Below are 17,422 nucleotides of genomic sequence, written 5' to 3' on the forward strand. Positions count from 1 at the left end.
AGAGAGCTTTGACACAGACCGCTCACCCTGAAGAGGGCCAAGCCTGCGATAAATATTGCACTCTGATCAACCAGAATTTGGAAGTTTAGAAATTGAAGCTGTCTGTTGTGTGAGATCTTACTCTCTTCTTTCCTTTTTTTTTTTTTTTTTTTTTTTTTTTAATGTTCTGCCTACCTCCTAGGGCAGTCAAGGGTAGTAACTTCCTTCTACATGCTGTAAAGCTCTGTAAAAGCCCAAGGTTTGCATGGCTGCCATCTGTGAAACGTGACTCATTGGGCATCCTTCCTTTCTGGTGTTTGTTTGTTTGAGGTGTTTGTTTGAGGTTGTCCCAAGGTCTCCCCTGAGTGTCACCTCAGGGGGCAAAGAGCTTGCTGCAGTGACCTGCAGGGTGTGGCTTGTGCAGTTAACAAGATCCTCCTGTCTCTTGCTCTTTCCCACCATGCCACTCACCAAGTCTATTCCTGGCCTTTTCAGACCCAGGGTCATCCCTGGAGGGGGCGGAATCTGGCAGAATCCCATTTCTGCCTTCACCTCCGCATCTTGGACTGAGGGTGAACACCTGGGCAGGCGTTTGGGGAACTGCATCGTAAAGAACAACACACAGTGTGCTGAGGGAGGAACAGCCCCAGCTTTTTGTCTTGGGAAACAGATGACAATTTATGGTCTGGTTATGTGTCCCCGAGCTCATTCTGTAACTTCCCGGTACATATATTTTTCACATCTACAGTTTCTCTTATTTATTCTGTAGCATGTGAAGAAGAGCCTTGTAGAAAGGCAGGGACCCGGGGAATTCATTGGCACGTTACTCTAATGCCCTAAGAAAGCATCGGCCAGTGCTGTCTCAGTTGCACAGACCTGTGTCTGATCCTGCTGGACATGAACCTGCCAGAACCACCTGCCCATAGGAGGTTTCTAATAAATATTTGATGGATAAAAGTACAGTTATCATAGTTTCAGTTCCACATTTTTTACATTTATGGTGCGTTACTCTGATCTCCATTATCAGTGGGCCTATGGGGGTCTAACTCCTCTCCAGCTGAAATAAATGACGTATCTAACATATTATAAAGCAACCAAAGTCATTTGAGAAGGGAGTGTGAGTGGGAAACTCTCAAAGGATGACAGTTCTCCTCCTTTGTAAGTTACAACTTTGGAATAATTTCTTTATTATATCAAGTACTCGTAAATGTCATGAGTATTTCAGCTGAGAAACGTTTGGTATTCTTGCCATTAGGAGAAATTGGAACAGGAAGGGTGGGAGCTTGTTTCTTCATACATATTGCAAAGTGCCTGTCATGTGTGATTTCAGAAAATAAATATTTCAAGGCAGGGCCGGCCACATGGCCTCTGCCACGATGACGCTGCTGTTCTAATACCAAAGCCATCGTAGACAATTCAGTAGTGAACGGGCATGGCTGTGTTATGATAAAACTTTTTCAACACTTAAATTTGAATTTCATAAGCTTTTCATACAGCACAAAATATTCTTTTGTTTTTCTTTAAATTTCAGTCATTGCTCACAATTCTGTCAAAAACAGGTAATGAACCAGGTTTAATCCAGAAGCCATGGCTTGCAAATGCCTGTTTTAGGGAAAAAGAAAATTAAACCCAAGAAGAACAAATTTTCTTAAGCCTCTCCAACCCTTAAAAATTTTAGGTTATGGCTCAGCGCCTGTGGCTCAAGCGGCTAAGGCGCCAGCCACATGCAGCTACCTGAGCTGGTGGGTTCGAATCCAACAGCAATGACGACTGCAACCAAAAAATAGCTGGGCGTTGTGGCAGGCACCTGTAGGCCCAGCTACTTGGGAGGTAGAGGCAGGAGACTCGCCGAACAGCAATGACGACTGCAACCAAAAAATAGCTGGGCGTTGTGGCAGGCACCTGTAGGCCCAGCTACTTGGGAGGTAGAGGCAGGAGACTCGCTTGAACCCAGCAGTTGGAGGTTGCTGTGAGCTGTGATGCCACAGCACTCTACCCAGGACGACAGCTTGAGGCTCTGTCTCAAAAAAAAAAAAAAATTTTTTTTTTTCAGGTTGTTTTTCCAAATATGTTTTGCCCAGATTAGTGGGAGAAAGGAGCTGCGTTTCAATACTTCAGTTCTCGTGCAACCTTCCTGTCTAGTCACATGTTAAAAAGAAAGCAAGGCTCAGAGTAAATACAGCCACACTCCAGACATCTCCCTGCTGGCAGCCTCCACGCCTGTCATGTTCCTGCGCCTGTGTGTTTAGGAACGTCACAGCCTTCTCTCCCTCACACTGTAACAAGTGCTTTGCATGAAAGATTTGCTTACTGCAAAGCTGACACCATGATCTTCCAACCAGGATTCTTCCAAGCTCTGGTGACGTCAGCGAGCAAAGTTAGATCAAGGAATTGGGTTGCCAGGCTTGACATTTCTCAAGCTTCGTTCATACACCACTAGGAAAGACTGTGCATCCTTTTTGGCTAACCTCAGCTTTTCATACCTTTTTTTTTTTTATTGCGGTAAAGAACTCTTACTATTTTCACTATTTTGTAGTATATTTTTAGTGGCATCAAGTATATTCCTCATCACCATTACCCAACTCTAGAATTTTTTCATCTTCCCAAACTTTAAATTCCATAGTCACAAAACAATAACTCTCCATCCCCCACCCCCAGCCCTTGGCAACCACCATTCTCCTTTTGTCCCCGTGAATTTGCTTATTCTGTGTGCCCCGTGTAAGTGAATCCTATAGTACTTGTCCTTTTGCGACCGGCTCATTTTGCATAATGGTAGTATGGTCGCATGTGCCAGTCTTTCATTGTGTTATAAGGATGAATAATTTTCTATTAACATGTATATACCACAATTTACTTATCCATTCCCCTATGGTTGACATTTTGGTCATTGTGAATAATGGCTGCCAGCCCCACGTTCTGAACACCACTTATTTCACCTCTGAATAGTTATTTCTAACATCTAGCAGTGAAATCCTGGCACTGGACTGGGTCATAATGTGGACACCCCCCAAGTATGGATTCCTCTTTGGGGTACTCCAGATACTGACCGCACCTAAATGTGTAGATGAAAGTTTATGTACAAACACGCATGCCGGTGTTTCTACTGAAAACTGTTAAAGTAAATAACTCCAGGCAGTAAGACACAACGGGATAACGACTCTTCGTTTTGCCAATTTGCATTTTTCTGCTCTAAACTTATCTAAAATAGTCCACAGGACAGGAAGCTATTCAACTAGCAGAGTTTTCTGAACGAACAATAGTAATGAATCACACCTACCCAGACTTGGCGATGAGAACCTCTGCTGAAGATACCACCATTGCTCCCAAGACCTATGTGTGTTTTGGTCCCAGTTTTCACAGAGGTTTGCTGCTGTCATAGCTTCGTGGCCGTAAGACATATAATGAATCACTTGATCCTACTAAGCCTCTCTGCTTTGTTGCCATAATCTGAAGAGGTTATATACCCTTAAATAGACTGATGGTTCTTGTTAATTTACATTGTATCTGGCAAAGTTTTGAAAAGGATGCAAACTCTCTCGTATCTACTACAATTCTAATAGTCTGCGTGTACTCACCTATACTTTGGAAAGAATGAAGAGAGCATCAGTGAGCAAGGAATTGTCCTTTGCTGACATCAAATAGTTATCAGTTCCAGTAATAATGAGATACAAGCATGTGTTTTTGATGAAATCCATTTCTTTCGGTCAAGTCATTTTTCTTGCTTGCAAATGCAGAACTTTTGTTCTTTTGCTTATTTGTTAGTTTTTTCATAGTGAAGTCTAGATAACAATTGTCATCCTCATCTCGTAACTTAAGATTTTTCAGTCATTCCTTCATATATGTCATATTTTAGTTTATAAAATGAAAGTATCTACTTTAGTGAACATTTCCTAGGCTCTGGGCTATAACTTTTCTGTGCATTTTCCCCTCACCTGTTATCATTTCAATCACTTATATGGTTGCAAAATTAAGAGGTTAAACAACTTGCTCGAACATCACATAGCTAGTGAGTGCTAAGATCAAATTACAGTATGTCTGATCTTAATACTCATACGGATATGTCACGTTAGAAAGATTAAAATAAAGAACATAAAATATCGAAGGTATGACTAATGTAGGTTTTAAAAAAAATCTCCAATAATGAAGTAGAAAACAAGCTATGATCATTTAAAAAAGTGAATAGCACTTTCATATCAGGTAAAGGAAGAGAAGTGAGACTAATTTGCAGAATGAAAAGTACTCTATATTCCTTGGGCCTGAAGCCACCTGCAAATTAAGGAACCGTCAGCCTATATGGAAATGGAATGAACGGCTGGCTGTCTCTGGGTTTGGATGAACAAAGCTACAGTGGGGATGGGCCTGGCTCACTGTTACGCTGACAGGGTAATCCTGGTATTTTGATATTTACATTTTCCTCCTAAGTAGCAAGCAGCTAGTGACATCTTGAAAGATTAAGAGACAAGTTTAAATCCAAATTCAATCTGTGTGTTAGGCTTATGTATTTGGAAAGTAATAGCCCAAAGGCTACTTATGCCATCATTAGAGGTCAAAACTCACAGGTCAGGAGCCACGTTGACTGAATATTTAGTATTAACAACATTGTAGAATGCTTCTTTCTCTAACCTGTTATACACCAATATTTAAATCCCTCTGCTCTATTTTTTATATCCACATGCTCCATTTACTACCCTATTATGCACAAATAAACTTGCAAAGAAATCTCAAGATTTGGTATAGCAGGGATGCAGTCTGCCTCTAATCATTCAAATTGAGCTTGCAACAAAAACCATGAGACTTCTGGTGAAGAACTGATCTAACGAAGGTGAACATTTTATGTCCCGAGGAAAACAGTTGTATCTGTGGCATTTTTGAAAAAAATGCATGGATTTCACGAAATTAGATCTGATGAGAGGTGTTATAATCTCTAATTGCTTTAAGGAAATCTGTATTTTATGTCACATAAAACGTGACACATATAAAGTAGGACAACTTGACACCAACATTATTTCATGTAGGGAGTGTCCGTGTGTGTGTGTGTGTGTGTGTGTGTGTGTGTATAGAGGTGTAGCTCACGGAGATAGATGTAAGGGGCCTCCTTACTAATTAGATACATTATCAGGTTGTTCACAGAACTGGAAGTCTCCTTTAAGAAGTCAACTCATTTCTCCTTTGTTATGTGGGTCCCTGACAGGGAGTAAAGCCGAGAGATGAGAAGACAGAGCAGAAGAAGGCAAGCAGAGAAAGTGGTGGGACAGGGAAATGATTTTAGTAGATGACATTCATTCACATGGTAATTATGTGCCCCAGACCATGAATCCAGCTAAGCTACACTCAGCCAGTATTTGCTGCCTAAACATTCTGAAGGTGATTGGAAATGAAAAGCATTATTCAAATAGCCAGACAAAGAAGTAGAGAAGGAGTCCACTATGGTTCTAAGAAAGAAATGAATTAATTGAGACCCACAGAAAAGCATTAACCAAAGTGGAGTTAAAGGAACTGGTAAAATCACCTACTCTCTGGGTCATATTCTCCAAACCCAGTTCTGAGTCCTCTGCGGACGAATTGGGTAGGTTTCCTTCAGGAAGCAGTTTCCCTTTATGCCCTTATCATCTATTTGTACGTAAAATGCAACCACTGGATGTTCCATATTTTAGAGACCCATGGGTATGAAAAAAGAGACCATGGTCAGAATCTTTATACTATTCTTTTTATTGAGGAACATCATGAATGGTGATATAAAAGTCACTTAGGGATTTTGTTTGTCGAATTTTAATTTTTGTCCTTATCAGCTGGACTTGATGTTTTACAAAAAGGAAATTAGTGATTTGTGCTCCATTTGCTTTTGGTGAAGTCAACTTGAGCTTTAGAACCGTGCTGCTCAGAGGGGGTGGGTATAGAATTACCCCAAGGAACATTTCACCATTCACATTGTTCTGGGCCTCCCCGTGTTAGTACTGTCTAAAGCTTCAAGGCAAAGATGGTCAAAATCATCTTATACTTGAATGAGTGTGTTTATCGCTCATCGCAGGATTGCAAATACATACCATGGTGAACCATATCTCAGAAAGAAAGAGCCTATTATAGGATATAGGTTTTGGTTGGATGACCTAGGGGAGGGTGCAGATAATCCGGGGTACACTCTGGCTTGAATGCTGTCATAAAGCAGAGGTGATTCTGTAATAAGACAATTCTGTACTCAGGTACCTCCATAAATCTTACCAAAAAGAAGCAAGAGCATAAATCTATAAATACGATAAAAGTACCAGTCCATCATGTTGGCGGGGAAAGGAGGTGTGTGATCCATTTTTGGTGGCATGATGACTTTGTTTTCTGTGAGTAGACACAGGCCTTGTTTGATCTCATTTTATCATGGTCGCAGGGTAATCCTGTTGCTACTCTGTGAGGTTGTTTATTGGAATGTGAGAATGAAAGTGCCAGGCTGGCTTCTGAATGTCAAGGACGGCTTGTATTTTCTTTCCTCATATCTACTCCCTGCCTTCTTCTCTAGAAAAACAATGGTGACTCTTACTTTTTAATGACATTTTTCAAGTTGTTCTTATAACATATTGTAATCCTACAGAAGAAGCAAAGATATTTTAATAAACACTATATAGCTATCAAACAACTTAAAAAATAAAAGATTACAGAAAAAAAAGTATTTGTCCCTCTTAACATGGATGCATTTCTTTTCCTTTTAATGTGTGTGCATAGATATAATTTTATGGTCTCCTTTGTTCTAAGGAAGTATAGTATGACTTTAATACATATGTGTAATCATTTTTATTCTGCTGTTGTTTTAAGTGGGAGCTTAAGCATCAGACTATGTGAGAAATCCTGAGACATCCTGGTCTTTGCACAAGGTCATAGGACATAATTTTCTAAGTACTATTAAACATTATAAATGAATTTAATCACAGCATCAAGTACTGTGTTCATTTGGTTTTCAGTGTCCTACAGCGACTTTAATCGCAGGGGCAATTTGTTGGTTTTATTTAGCCAGACTTTGGGTGGATTTTCATTCTTCCCTCCACAGGCACTGATAAACATTTTTGATACTAACTGAGCTGCGTCAATTGGAAATTCACATTTTATGTAATAACCATCCATTTTAATTTCATGAAGCCAACGATTGGCTTCAACTTGCACATAGCAAAGACAGCAATACTGTCAAAAGAAGTGGCTGGTATATCAAGAGATAAATCTGCTGAATTAAACACGAGATTTTTACTCCTTTTATTATGTGTTTCCATATAACATAAGCATTGATTAAACCCCTCAGTGACTTCCTCCTTTCAAGAGAACCTTTTCTGTCTGACAAGAAATGTGACCTGAGAGAGTGTGTGGCCCCCCAGACCTGTCATTAAAAACACTCACTTTGACCTAGAGAAAAGCTGATGCTTTGGAGAGAGAAATCAGCAGAAAGAGAACACAGGTGATAATTGCCAGGCTTTTCTTGCTCTTGCTGTCTAACCAACTGTGGTGATGGGACGAGATGTCTTTTGCCCTTCTTGATGTTTCCAAAGACAAGTACGCTTTTAACTACACGACATCTCTTGTCACCTAGTGTTACTTGGTGCATTTCAAATTAAAAACTGGAAAAATGCTGTGATCTTTTGATGGTTTTAATGCACCCTCATTTACACGATGGGAAACAGAGTGTGCGTTACCTAAATATCAGGTTCAACTTAAGCCTACCAGGTGTTTGGAATGTTAAGGACCTATCCGCTGAGACCCAGGGATAGTTCATGGGGATGGCTGGAGGATTGGAGTGAAAGAAGTGAAATCTCTGAGATCTACCCAAGTCCCTTGGCTTTCCCTACTTGTGGGGACTATGTACCAGGCTTGCAGAAGCAGTCCCTGGTTCTTGAGGAAGGCGCTGGGAGCAGGACAATCTCCCAGCCGGCATAGAGATGTTTTGCTGCCCAGAGAGGTCAAGCAACTCATGTGTTAATGAGTTAAGATCCTCGTTAGCAAGCAGGTGTTATACTTTGGACATTCATGGGGCAGCAGGGAGAGAGTGGAGCCCACGGGGAAAGAGCACGTAGTGATCATAAAGCACGTAGCTCCAGCCCGTGGGCCCCTCACACCTGTTGTATAATAAATAAAAGACCATGACAGAGGTTGCTCGGGGCTCTCCCTGCACCTATGGGAGGCCCACCTCGTGCAGGCATGTACCTTCGATCCGTGTCCCGGTTGTTTTTATTCATGTGGTGACAGGGTACCCCAGTGGGCACCGACACCTACTGACACTGATCTTCTCATTTCAGGGGAACACTTACGAATCTGTCCTCAGGAATATACATGCTGCACCACAGAAATGGAAGACAAGTTAAGCCAACAGAGCAAACTGGAGTTTGAAAACCTCGTGGAGGAGACAAGTCATTTTGTGCGCACCACGTTTGTATCCAGGCACAAGAAATTTGATGGTAAGTGGAACTGTTTCCACGTCACTTTGTTGTAGGCAAACTTTTCTGTGAGAACCTTGCTGCTGCGTGAAAAACTTTTTTTTTTTTTAAGAGAGAGCTTTTCTTTTCCACTTATACATTTATAGCATGGTCTGTTTTTGGAAGAATAGCATGAGCTTTCTTGACAGTATGTTATTTTCATAGTAATATCTTAGAAAAACTTGAGTTTTCAAGAAACTAAGTTTTGCATGTATGCGCTTCCTGTGAAATTGATTTTCAAGATTTACCTCGATTTTTCGTTATTAGAGAGATTCTAATTCAGGTTTTGTTGCACCATAGCTTGTCTTTACTTTTCATGGAGACATTGTCTTTAAAAAATCTTGTGTAATTTAGAATTATTTGAAATATAGCGTCACTTTTATTTATTTATTTATTTTTTGCAGTGGGGCTGGGTTTGAACCTGCCACCTCCGCTATATGGGGCTGGTACCCTATTCCTTGAGCCACAGGGGCTGCCCTTATAGCATCACTTTTAAATGGACAGGCTTGTTTTAAATGCCAATGACATGGAACCTTTATTTTATAAGTTGTCACTGCCACAATGTAGCACATTTTACACTGCAGTTGTGCATTCTCCAAAGAGGCTTAGGCCCTCTTTTTGATACCCTGATTATAAGCAATTGACTTCATTCCTATATTATAATGCTTAAATAAACATTCTTATATTAAAAAGCCCAAAGAACAAAAGCAATTATTACTAGGATATTTGCATTGAATTACCTTATCAGAGGCTCAGAAAAATATCCGAGAGCAATCTGACTTTTTAAAACCAATATCAACAATGATAGCAATAAAGTTAGTGTTTTTAGATGGCATGTTGACTTTGATGCTGTAATAAATTAACGTACCTTACTCTGATTTCTTGTAAACCAGACTTAAAAACGTAGTGAGCCTTCTTTGGGCCTTTTTGGTCACAGGAGGTTGCCTCACAGAAGCTGCTAATCATTTCTTTAGTCAGTTTACAACAGAGCTACTTTAGGAAAGGCTTGCCTACCTTTTTTTTCTTTTTTCCTTTTCCTTTTCTGTGCAGTAGGTAAAATGTCCTACATTGCTTCCTTAAACTATTATAGCAGCACCAATGTCTCTATATTAGTTCTTCCAGTTATAACAGACAGGTCCTCCCAGTGGTTTTTTTTTTTTTTTAAGAGACAGAGTCTTACTTTGTCGCCTTCAGTAGAGTGCTATGGCATCACAGCCCACAGCAACCTCTGATTCCTGGGCTTAGATGATTCTCTTGACTCAGTTTCCTGAGTCTGAGACTGCCACAGTGCCCAGCTATTTTTTTGTTGTAGTTTGGTGAGGGCTGGGTTCGAACCTGCCACCCTCGGTGTATGAGGCCAGCGCCCTACCCACTGAGCCACAGGCACGCGCCCCCCCCCCAGTGTTTTCATGATGATGTGACATTTTTCCATGGAAGTGAGGGGGACTTCATCTTTCCTGCCAGTTGTTTTCCCCATCCTCACATGCTTTTTCTACCTGCCCCGTGTGTAACTTTACCGTGGAGGTATATGAAAATTTTTCTTTAGCAGTGAAGTTGGGAATGTTGTTTCCTTAAGTGCAGCTAAGGAGTGCTTGGGGACTACCCTTGGATGACTGATTACCACTCTGGTGACATTCAGGAGCCTCTGAAAGGGCTCTGTGTTTGAGGGACTATAATCTATCACTTCAGATCAACGCAGCAGGAGGCATGTTGTCATTTCTCACAGAAAGCAGGTGGAGTGATCAGCTGCTCCTGCTTTCCACCTTTGTCTTTGGAAACCGCTCTGGTGTCTTCATAACGCTGTCTTCCAGAGTGCCGTTGAATAAATTCCTGGAAAATGTTCATGGTATATAGTATATATTCTTTTGAAGAAAAATATTAAAAGTTTGGTAACTTTATAGAGAGTTAATTTTTTCTAAAATGATTACATATAATAAGACAGAGCCAGATACATCTTTTATTATATCAATAACTTTTACTATCTCTGGGTCTATAATTTTTAATCCCAGATATCATTTGCCTTATTAAAGAAACTACTCTTTCTTTTTTTCTCTCTCTTTTTATAGCTATATTTTAAATGACTCTAATGTACTTAGGTGTATGATGTCAATCAGTTTGACAGGACATCGATTTTGATAAAATTAGACCTGACATGGGGGGTGATGAATTCCTTAAAAACAGGGCACTTTACTGCAGTTGCATCAGATTGAGACAGGAGGGGAATTGAGATTTTCTTTCAAAGAAGCTTTCAGCTAGACTTAGAAACATTGAATCTGATTCTGGAGAGTTTAACTTATTTTGGGTGAGTTCAGCTGTTGAAGTGCTATATCTTAAAATAATGATAATAAAGCTATATATTAAAAAAAAAATCACTGTCATAGATTCTGCTTTGTCATTGGGCAGCTTCATGAAGGTCAGTTACACCATTGTGTAACTTATCCTGGCTGCTTCTCACCTGATCCTGCTAATCACCTTTCATGAATGATGGTGCATTCATGTAGGTCGCTTTCCATTTTCCCCTATTTTTTTAATACTTCCTCAGGACGTTTATTATTAGTTGGTGTGAGCACAAGAGAACTCTCTAGGATTGGTTATGGAATGTTATCCTCTCAACTGTATTTTTCCCCCCTGAAACCTGTGGAGCCGTGAAGGTCTTGGAATTTGTTGATAGTAGCTTCCTGTGTGGTGGGTCATTCCGCATCACGGCTGAGTCCCGCAATATGTAGCGTGCACTTGATCACTGCTGAGTCCCGGGATACTTAGCGTGCACTTGATCACCGCCGGGTCCCTGGATACATGGCGTGCACTTGGAAGTTCTGCCTCTGCTTCCAATTTCTCAGATGTTTGCCTTGCCATTCTGACTTTCCAGGTCTTTGTTGGTTCCATGTTGTTTATTATATGAAAAATCACTGCTTAAAATCGGAAGGTGATGACTTTCTGTCCTATTTTTGTTATGTACAGCAGCAATATAAATTGCACCCGATACATACACTGATCCAGCCCAAACCGCTGGATTCAGAGAGGCTGAATTCGATTGCTGTTAATAATTAGTCTCTGGTTATTGCATTCCTTATTGCAGTAGAAATGTCCTGACTCCATTTAACTTTTCATTCTGCAGCAGTGGAGACTGTTTTAAAATTTGAGATTCTAGTACACTTCACATAAAACCTGTTCTATTTATTGTCCAGCTTCCCTTGTTTCTGATTAATATTTCTGGTGCTATTTAGAAGCCTCAGTGTATAAAATCACGTATACTCATTGGCTTTTAGGAAGTTAAATCTGAGCATGTTCTTCCTCCACTTTTTAAAGTCACTAAGCTTTGCTCCATGACCCTGAGCCCTGGTGATTTTAGCTGACAGGGAATTGAAAACAGTACCTAATGTCGATTATAGAAATTCTAATTCTTTGGTAGAGAATTTTCTTTTGATAGAAAGCTTTTATAAAATGTTTTAAACATAGAATCAAAATGTGATGATGAATGTTTATCCAATAGAAGTTTATATTTTTGCTACTGGAACTTCTCTCCATGGGTCTGACAAGGTATTTGTTTGTTGGCTTGAGTTTTTCTCCTTTCTCTGGCCAAATCTTTACCTCTGGCTTTCATCGTACACCCTTAAAAGCCCCTTTGCTTTTTTGGCTGGGGCCTGGCCACTGCGAAAGTTCCCTTAGAACTATACGAGAATGCTCTCTATGAGATCGTTAGCCAGGCCCGGCATTTCTGTTGCTCCCTGGGGATTAAAATTGTGGATGAAGATCAGCCAAGTCCACCTGGAAGAATAATACAGCAAGAACTCCTTACTTCTCCCCTTTCCCATCCCAGCCAGACAGCCCTGGAAGCCAAAAGTATATAAATAATATCACATAAAAATTCAGACAAAAGCCGGGTCATCTTGGTGCACTCACTCATTTTCCTGACATTTTCCTGTTTAGTGACCGTCCAACCTGTCCAACCTCCATTTGTGTCTAAATCCCCATTGCCGTTGTGCTTCTTGTTGGTTTATGTGTTAGGATCCTGGAAAATGGAGAAAAACCAAACACTTGGATGGTAGTAAAAGTGGTGAGGCAAGAGCGGGCTCTGTTCCCTGCCTTTTACAGATGTTAGCCCTGTTTTTCTGAAGTGAACCCAATCCAAGTCACCCCCAGATACTAAGAGGCAGGGTCAGGATTCCATCCCAGGATGAGGCTCCTGGGTCCTTGCTCTCAGCCCCATCTACCCCATAGCTCCGTGCTTTCCAGTTCCCAGTGTGCTGGCAACTCACAGTTAACTCCGTCTAAATCCCTCCATGTCCCACACCTGTCCTGTCTCAGTTATTGTAGAGAGAAAGTGGGAAATGACTCGCAGCAAAAAGGGAAGGAGATTTTTTAATCCTGACAAAAAGAAAATTGCCCACTGAAATCTGGGCCAGCTACCAAGGTGACTGGAGCCTAGCGAGGGCAGACGACTTGCCAAGTTTCCACCCAAAATGAGGAAACCTAGATTGTAATCTAACACTTAACATCAGACTTATAGGTACTAATGGCATAGGGAGTTGATCTTTGGTTGAAATTCCAACTAAGCTTTTATTTGTTTTAGTGACACTAGAGAACAATTACTGATATTACATTAACAAGATAAGAGTGATGGTGGGCAAAGAATATATCTATATTTTAGGAAAAAGCAAGGAGATTATTCTGTTGGAATCTGTTCCTTAATTAGACGGGAGTGGGTGCTGTTTTTTGGTAAAGATATTACTGAATCAATGAAAACATATTATTTATTCTTTTTACTTCCCAAAGCATAGTGGTTTCTATCTTGATGTTGGCGCTAACTAACTATTCTTCCAGAGTGACTGTGAGATATGGATTATTCAGAGACAGGAAAATTTAGTGGAAGGGATATTTTAATTTTTTTTTTCTTTTGGATTTATTTGAACTAAAACTTACTGACATTTGGAGCTCCGTATGAGAAGTTTTGTTTAGTATGTTCTTCTTGGTCTTATTATTTTATTTTTCTTCCTGGCTTTTATTTATGGATTTTAATGATATACATTCGTCTGGAGATTTTGGCAGCAAATGCGTTTTTAAAAGAAGAAAAAAAAAGAACAGTAATTTCTATACCCATGAAGAGCTTTCTAGTAACACCCTCATAATACGTTTTGTGCTGAATGGGAATTCACTGTCACACAGTGTATGACAGTGGCATGATATTTTTATATTGTATTTCAGCTTGTGTTTTCTTTTATAATATCATTTTTTATGTATATACTGTAGAGGTGACAATGATGTAATGACTTCTCTAAAATACTGGCCTAATCTTCTCAGAGAATATACTTATTTGAGAAGGAAAACCCTGCTAAGTGGTTTTGCACGGGGTGGTAGCATCTTTCATAATCCCTGTCGTACGGGTGATATTTTTTTATTTGTGTGATTTCCGTTTGAAAACATTTATTCAGAACCTACTAGGTAGAAGGCATTTAACCAGGTATGTAGTAGATAAAAATATAATGACTAAAATATTGTCATTGCCTGTCAAGGAGTTTATCTTTGAGATATATAAGTTAATGAACACCAAAGACAACAGTCGGTTGTGTCCTAAAGTGGAAGTCCATTGGAAAAAAACAAAAGTAATAAAGTTTTCTATTTAGAGCAGTGGTTCTCAACCTTCCTAATGCCACGGCCCTTTAATACAGTTCCTCATGTTGTGGTGACCCCCAACCATAAAATTATTTGCGTTGCTACCTCATGACTATAATTTTGCTACTGTTATGAATCATAATGTAAATATCTGATATGCAGGATGTATATAGGCGACCCCTGTGAAAGGGTCCCTCAACCCTCAAAGGGGTTGTGATCCACAGGTTAATAACTGCTGATTTGGAGACATCAGCAAAAATATTTTTCAGAAGAGCTTTAAGTTCAATATCTTTAACCAGTGTCTAAAGATTGTGATAATTAAAGAAGTGGCAGTAGAAGACGGAAAGCCCCAGAGATTTTGAATGCAAGTCTTCTGAGTCTTTGGACATACTGTCATCATATTTACTATTCATCTTTCCCCATTAATGCTGATTTATTAACATTTAGTATATATCTATTATGCAAATATTGTTAAAACTTTTTATTCGTTATATTAGCCTGGCCTTGTTTTGTAATAAACAACCACAAAATTTCATGGCCAAAAAACAAGAAGTGCTTATTTATTTTTATTTTGGGTTAATGTGTGAGGACATATAATTAAGGGACATGACTGACATTTGTAAGGTGAAGTCCAGAGTTTGAATTGTTAGGTCCTTCACCCAGGAATGGTGCCCTATACAGCTACATTGTAGGTGGGAACTTACCGGGTGCCCTCCTGTCTCCCCTCTTCTTGAATTTAATTGTATTTTCCATTCATGTAGGCCTGTAGTTGTTGATCTCCAATTTTCAAATTAGTACTGAGTACATGGGATACTTGCTTTTCCATTCTCACAATACTTTGCTTAGGAGAATATTCTCCAAATCCATCCAAGTTAATACAAAAGATGCAAAGCTTCCATCTTTTTTAAGGCTGAAGAATATTCCATGGTGTACATACACCACAGTTTATTAGTCTGCTCAGGGGTTGATGGGCATGTGGGTTGTTTCCACACCTTTGTAGTTGTGATCTGAGCTGCTATAAATATTCTAGTGTGAATGTCCTAATGGTAACATAATTTTTTTTTCCTTCTGGGTAGATACCTAGTATTAGGATTATGAGATCAAATGGGAGGTCTACTTTTAGTTCTTTGAGGATTCTTCATATTTCTTTGCAAAAAGGCTGTTTGCAGTCCCACCAACAGTGCATAAGCATACCTCTCTCCCTCTACACCCCTGCCAGCATCTGCAGCTTTGTGACTTTGTGACGTGGGCTCTTCTCATTGATGTTAGGTGATATCTCAAAGTGGTTTTGATTTGCATTTCTCTGACGATTAGGATTGATGACCATTGTGTCACGTGTTTGTTGGCCATTAGTTTGTCTCCTTGGGAAAAGATTCTGTTCATGTCACTTTCCTGTTGATTGATGGGATTATTTGTTCTATTCTGGTTGATTTGTTTGGTTCTTTGTATATTCTAATTATTAGCCCTTTGTCCAATTCGTAACATGTGACTATCTTCTCCCATTCTGAAGGTTGTCTTTTTGCTTTGTTGATTGTGTCCTTAGCTGTGCAGAAGTTTTTTTTTTTTTAATTTGATCAGGTTCCTCTAATTTTTTTTTGTTGTTGTTGTTGCTACACTTGCCAATGGGGTCGTCTTCATGAATTTTTTCCAATTTTTTCCAATTTTTTTCCAATATTATTAAGAATTTTTCCCACACTTTCTTCTATGGTTTTATTCATTTCATGTGTTAGATTTAAATCTTTCATCCAGCATGAAAACCAAATCAATGCCACAGTACTCTTCACAGTAGCTTCAGAGAAAATGAAATACCTTGGAATATACTTAAGAAAGGGCTTCAAGGACTGTTTTTCTTTTGTGCATCTTTGGGTTGTCTAGAGTTTGAGTGTTCTGTGTTCAACGAGGCTTAACTCTAAACTATGAATTTGGTCTTGTCTATTCTAGATGTATCTTTTTCTTCTGGGAGCTGCCCTTGTGGAGTTTGGAGACTCTAACATTAGACTGATGGAGTCAGGGTGCCCTTAAAGCCTACGCAGCGTGCAATCTTCCCAGTCTCCATAGGCCAAAGCAAATCTCATGGCAGTTCCCAACATTGGTGGGACAGAAGATTATACTATTCCTGGGGAGGTGGAGGTAGAGGAAAGTGAATACTTTTTTATCCTACTCTATCATGGCCCTCAGAGAAGAACTCTTGCCTCTTCCCAAATTCTATTTCACTTGCTACATTGCTTTGTTTTAAAAGTATTTTCTAGCAATTCAAGAGCAATGATTATTTTCTAAATAAAGCACAGTTAGACAGACATACCTGTTGTACCACCCATTTCCTAGCTTAACAACAAAGACATACAGAACCACAGAAACACACTTCTATGAGGTCTTTACATTACTGATAGCCTAAAAAATTGTACAGAACAGAGGCAACTCCAATTCATAAGGGTTGTGATGCCATCCTGGGAATAATAATGCCTCCTGTATGTCTGCTGGGCTACCACATCAGTGACATATCTCTTGAAATCAGAATGTGCAAAACTAAGCTATAAATTATAGAATAACTTTCTGTAAGTAGAAATTACAGAAATAGCTTCACTGGCATTGGAATAGAAGCTGTCAATTTTCCCAAAGGGCGGACCTTCCAAAAATAAAAGTCAGCTAACGAGGGATTGGGCTTTGATAAAACTAGTGAACAGGTTTACAAACACAAACACCTTATATTTGTACAGTGCTAAAAAAGGTAGTCTACAGTAGGGGCACATTGAATTGCACTCCATGCTGAACCCAGAACTTTGTATAAGTGCAATTTGACTGTCTCACACCCCCCTCACTCTCTCCTTCCCTTTCTTTGGACATTGACAGATCCTTTAAACTAAGGATGCACCCAGCTAATCAGTAGCTCTGTGGCTTCTGTGATGGACTACCAATCTTTTCCTAATATTTAGCCCCTTCCACATGCCTCAAAGTAACTTAAATTATATCATGCTCCCAGTATAGTTGTATTATCATCATATTATCACCAATTCCCTTGCATGGTGGCTTAGCTGAGCAGCTGTTTCACAGACAAGCCAATTTCTTTTAAGTATTGCTCTATCAGACTCTGAAACCAGCCCTACCAGAAGGGTTCTTGGTCATGAATGTTAATGAGCAGACAAGTATCTCTTCTCTGACAGAGGCTCACTAATCCTTTGAGTAAGGGTGGTAAGTTACAGGAGAAATTGTATTTAAGTTAAATTGATCTGCCACTGAATAGAGAAAACTGATTTTCTTATTTTAATGAAAATCAAGAAAAATATTTAATTGGGGTGTAAATTAGAGCTCCCTGGAAATCTTTTTGTCTTCTGCCCTGAGAACACAGTAGCTCAGTGTAGGCTGGTTGGACTGCAGAGCTTGCATAA

The 17,422-nt window shown here is 39.6% G+C and overlaps 1 protein-coding gene across 1 annotated transcript in view; it reads left to right on the forward strand.

Annotated features, from left to right (window-relative positions):
* The window catches only part of GPC6 (glypican 6), a 1,125,082-nt gene that overhangs the window by 295,133 nt on the left and 812,527 nt on the right, over nt 1-17,422 (forward strand). Inside the window, exon 2 of the mRNA XM_003789574.2 lies at nt 8,247-8,405. Within this exon, the coding sequence (XP_003789622.1) occupies nt 8,247-8,405 (159 nt within the window). The remainder of the gene's footprint in view (nt 1-8,246; nt 8,406-17,422) is intronic.

Source organism: Otolemur garnettii, unplaced genomic scaffold (assembly GCF_000181295.1).
Source record: "Otolemur garnettii isolate 467f Iridium unplaced genomic scaffold, OtoGar3 scaffold00034, whole genome shotgun sequence".
Lineage (NCBI taxonomy): Eukaryota > Metazoa > Chordata > Mammalia > Primates > Galagidae > Otolemur > Otolemur garnettii.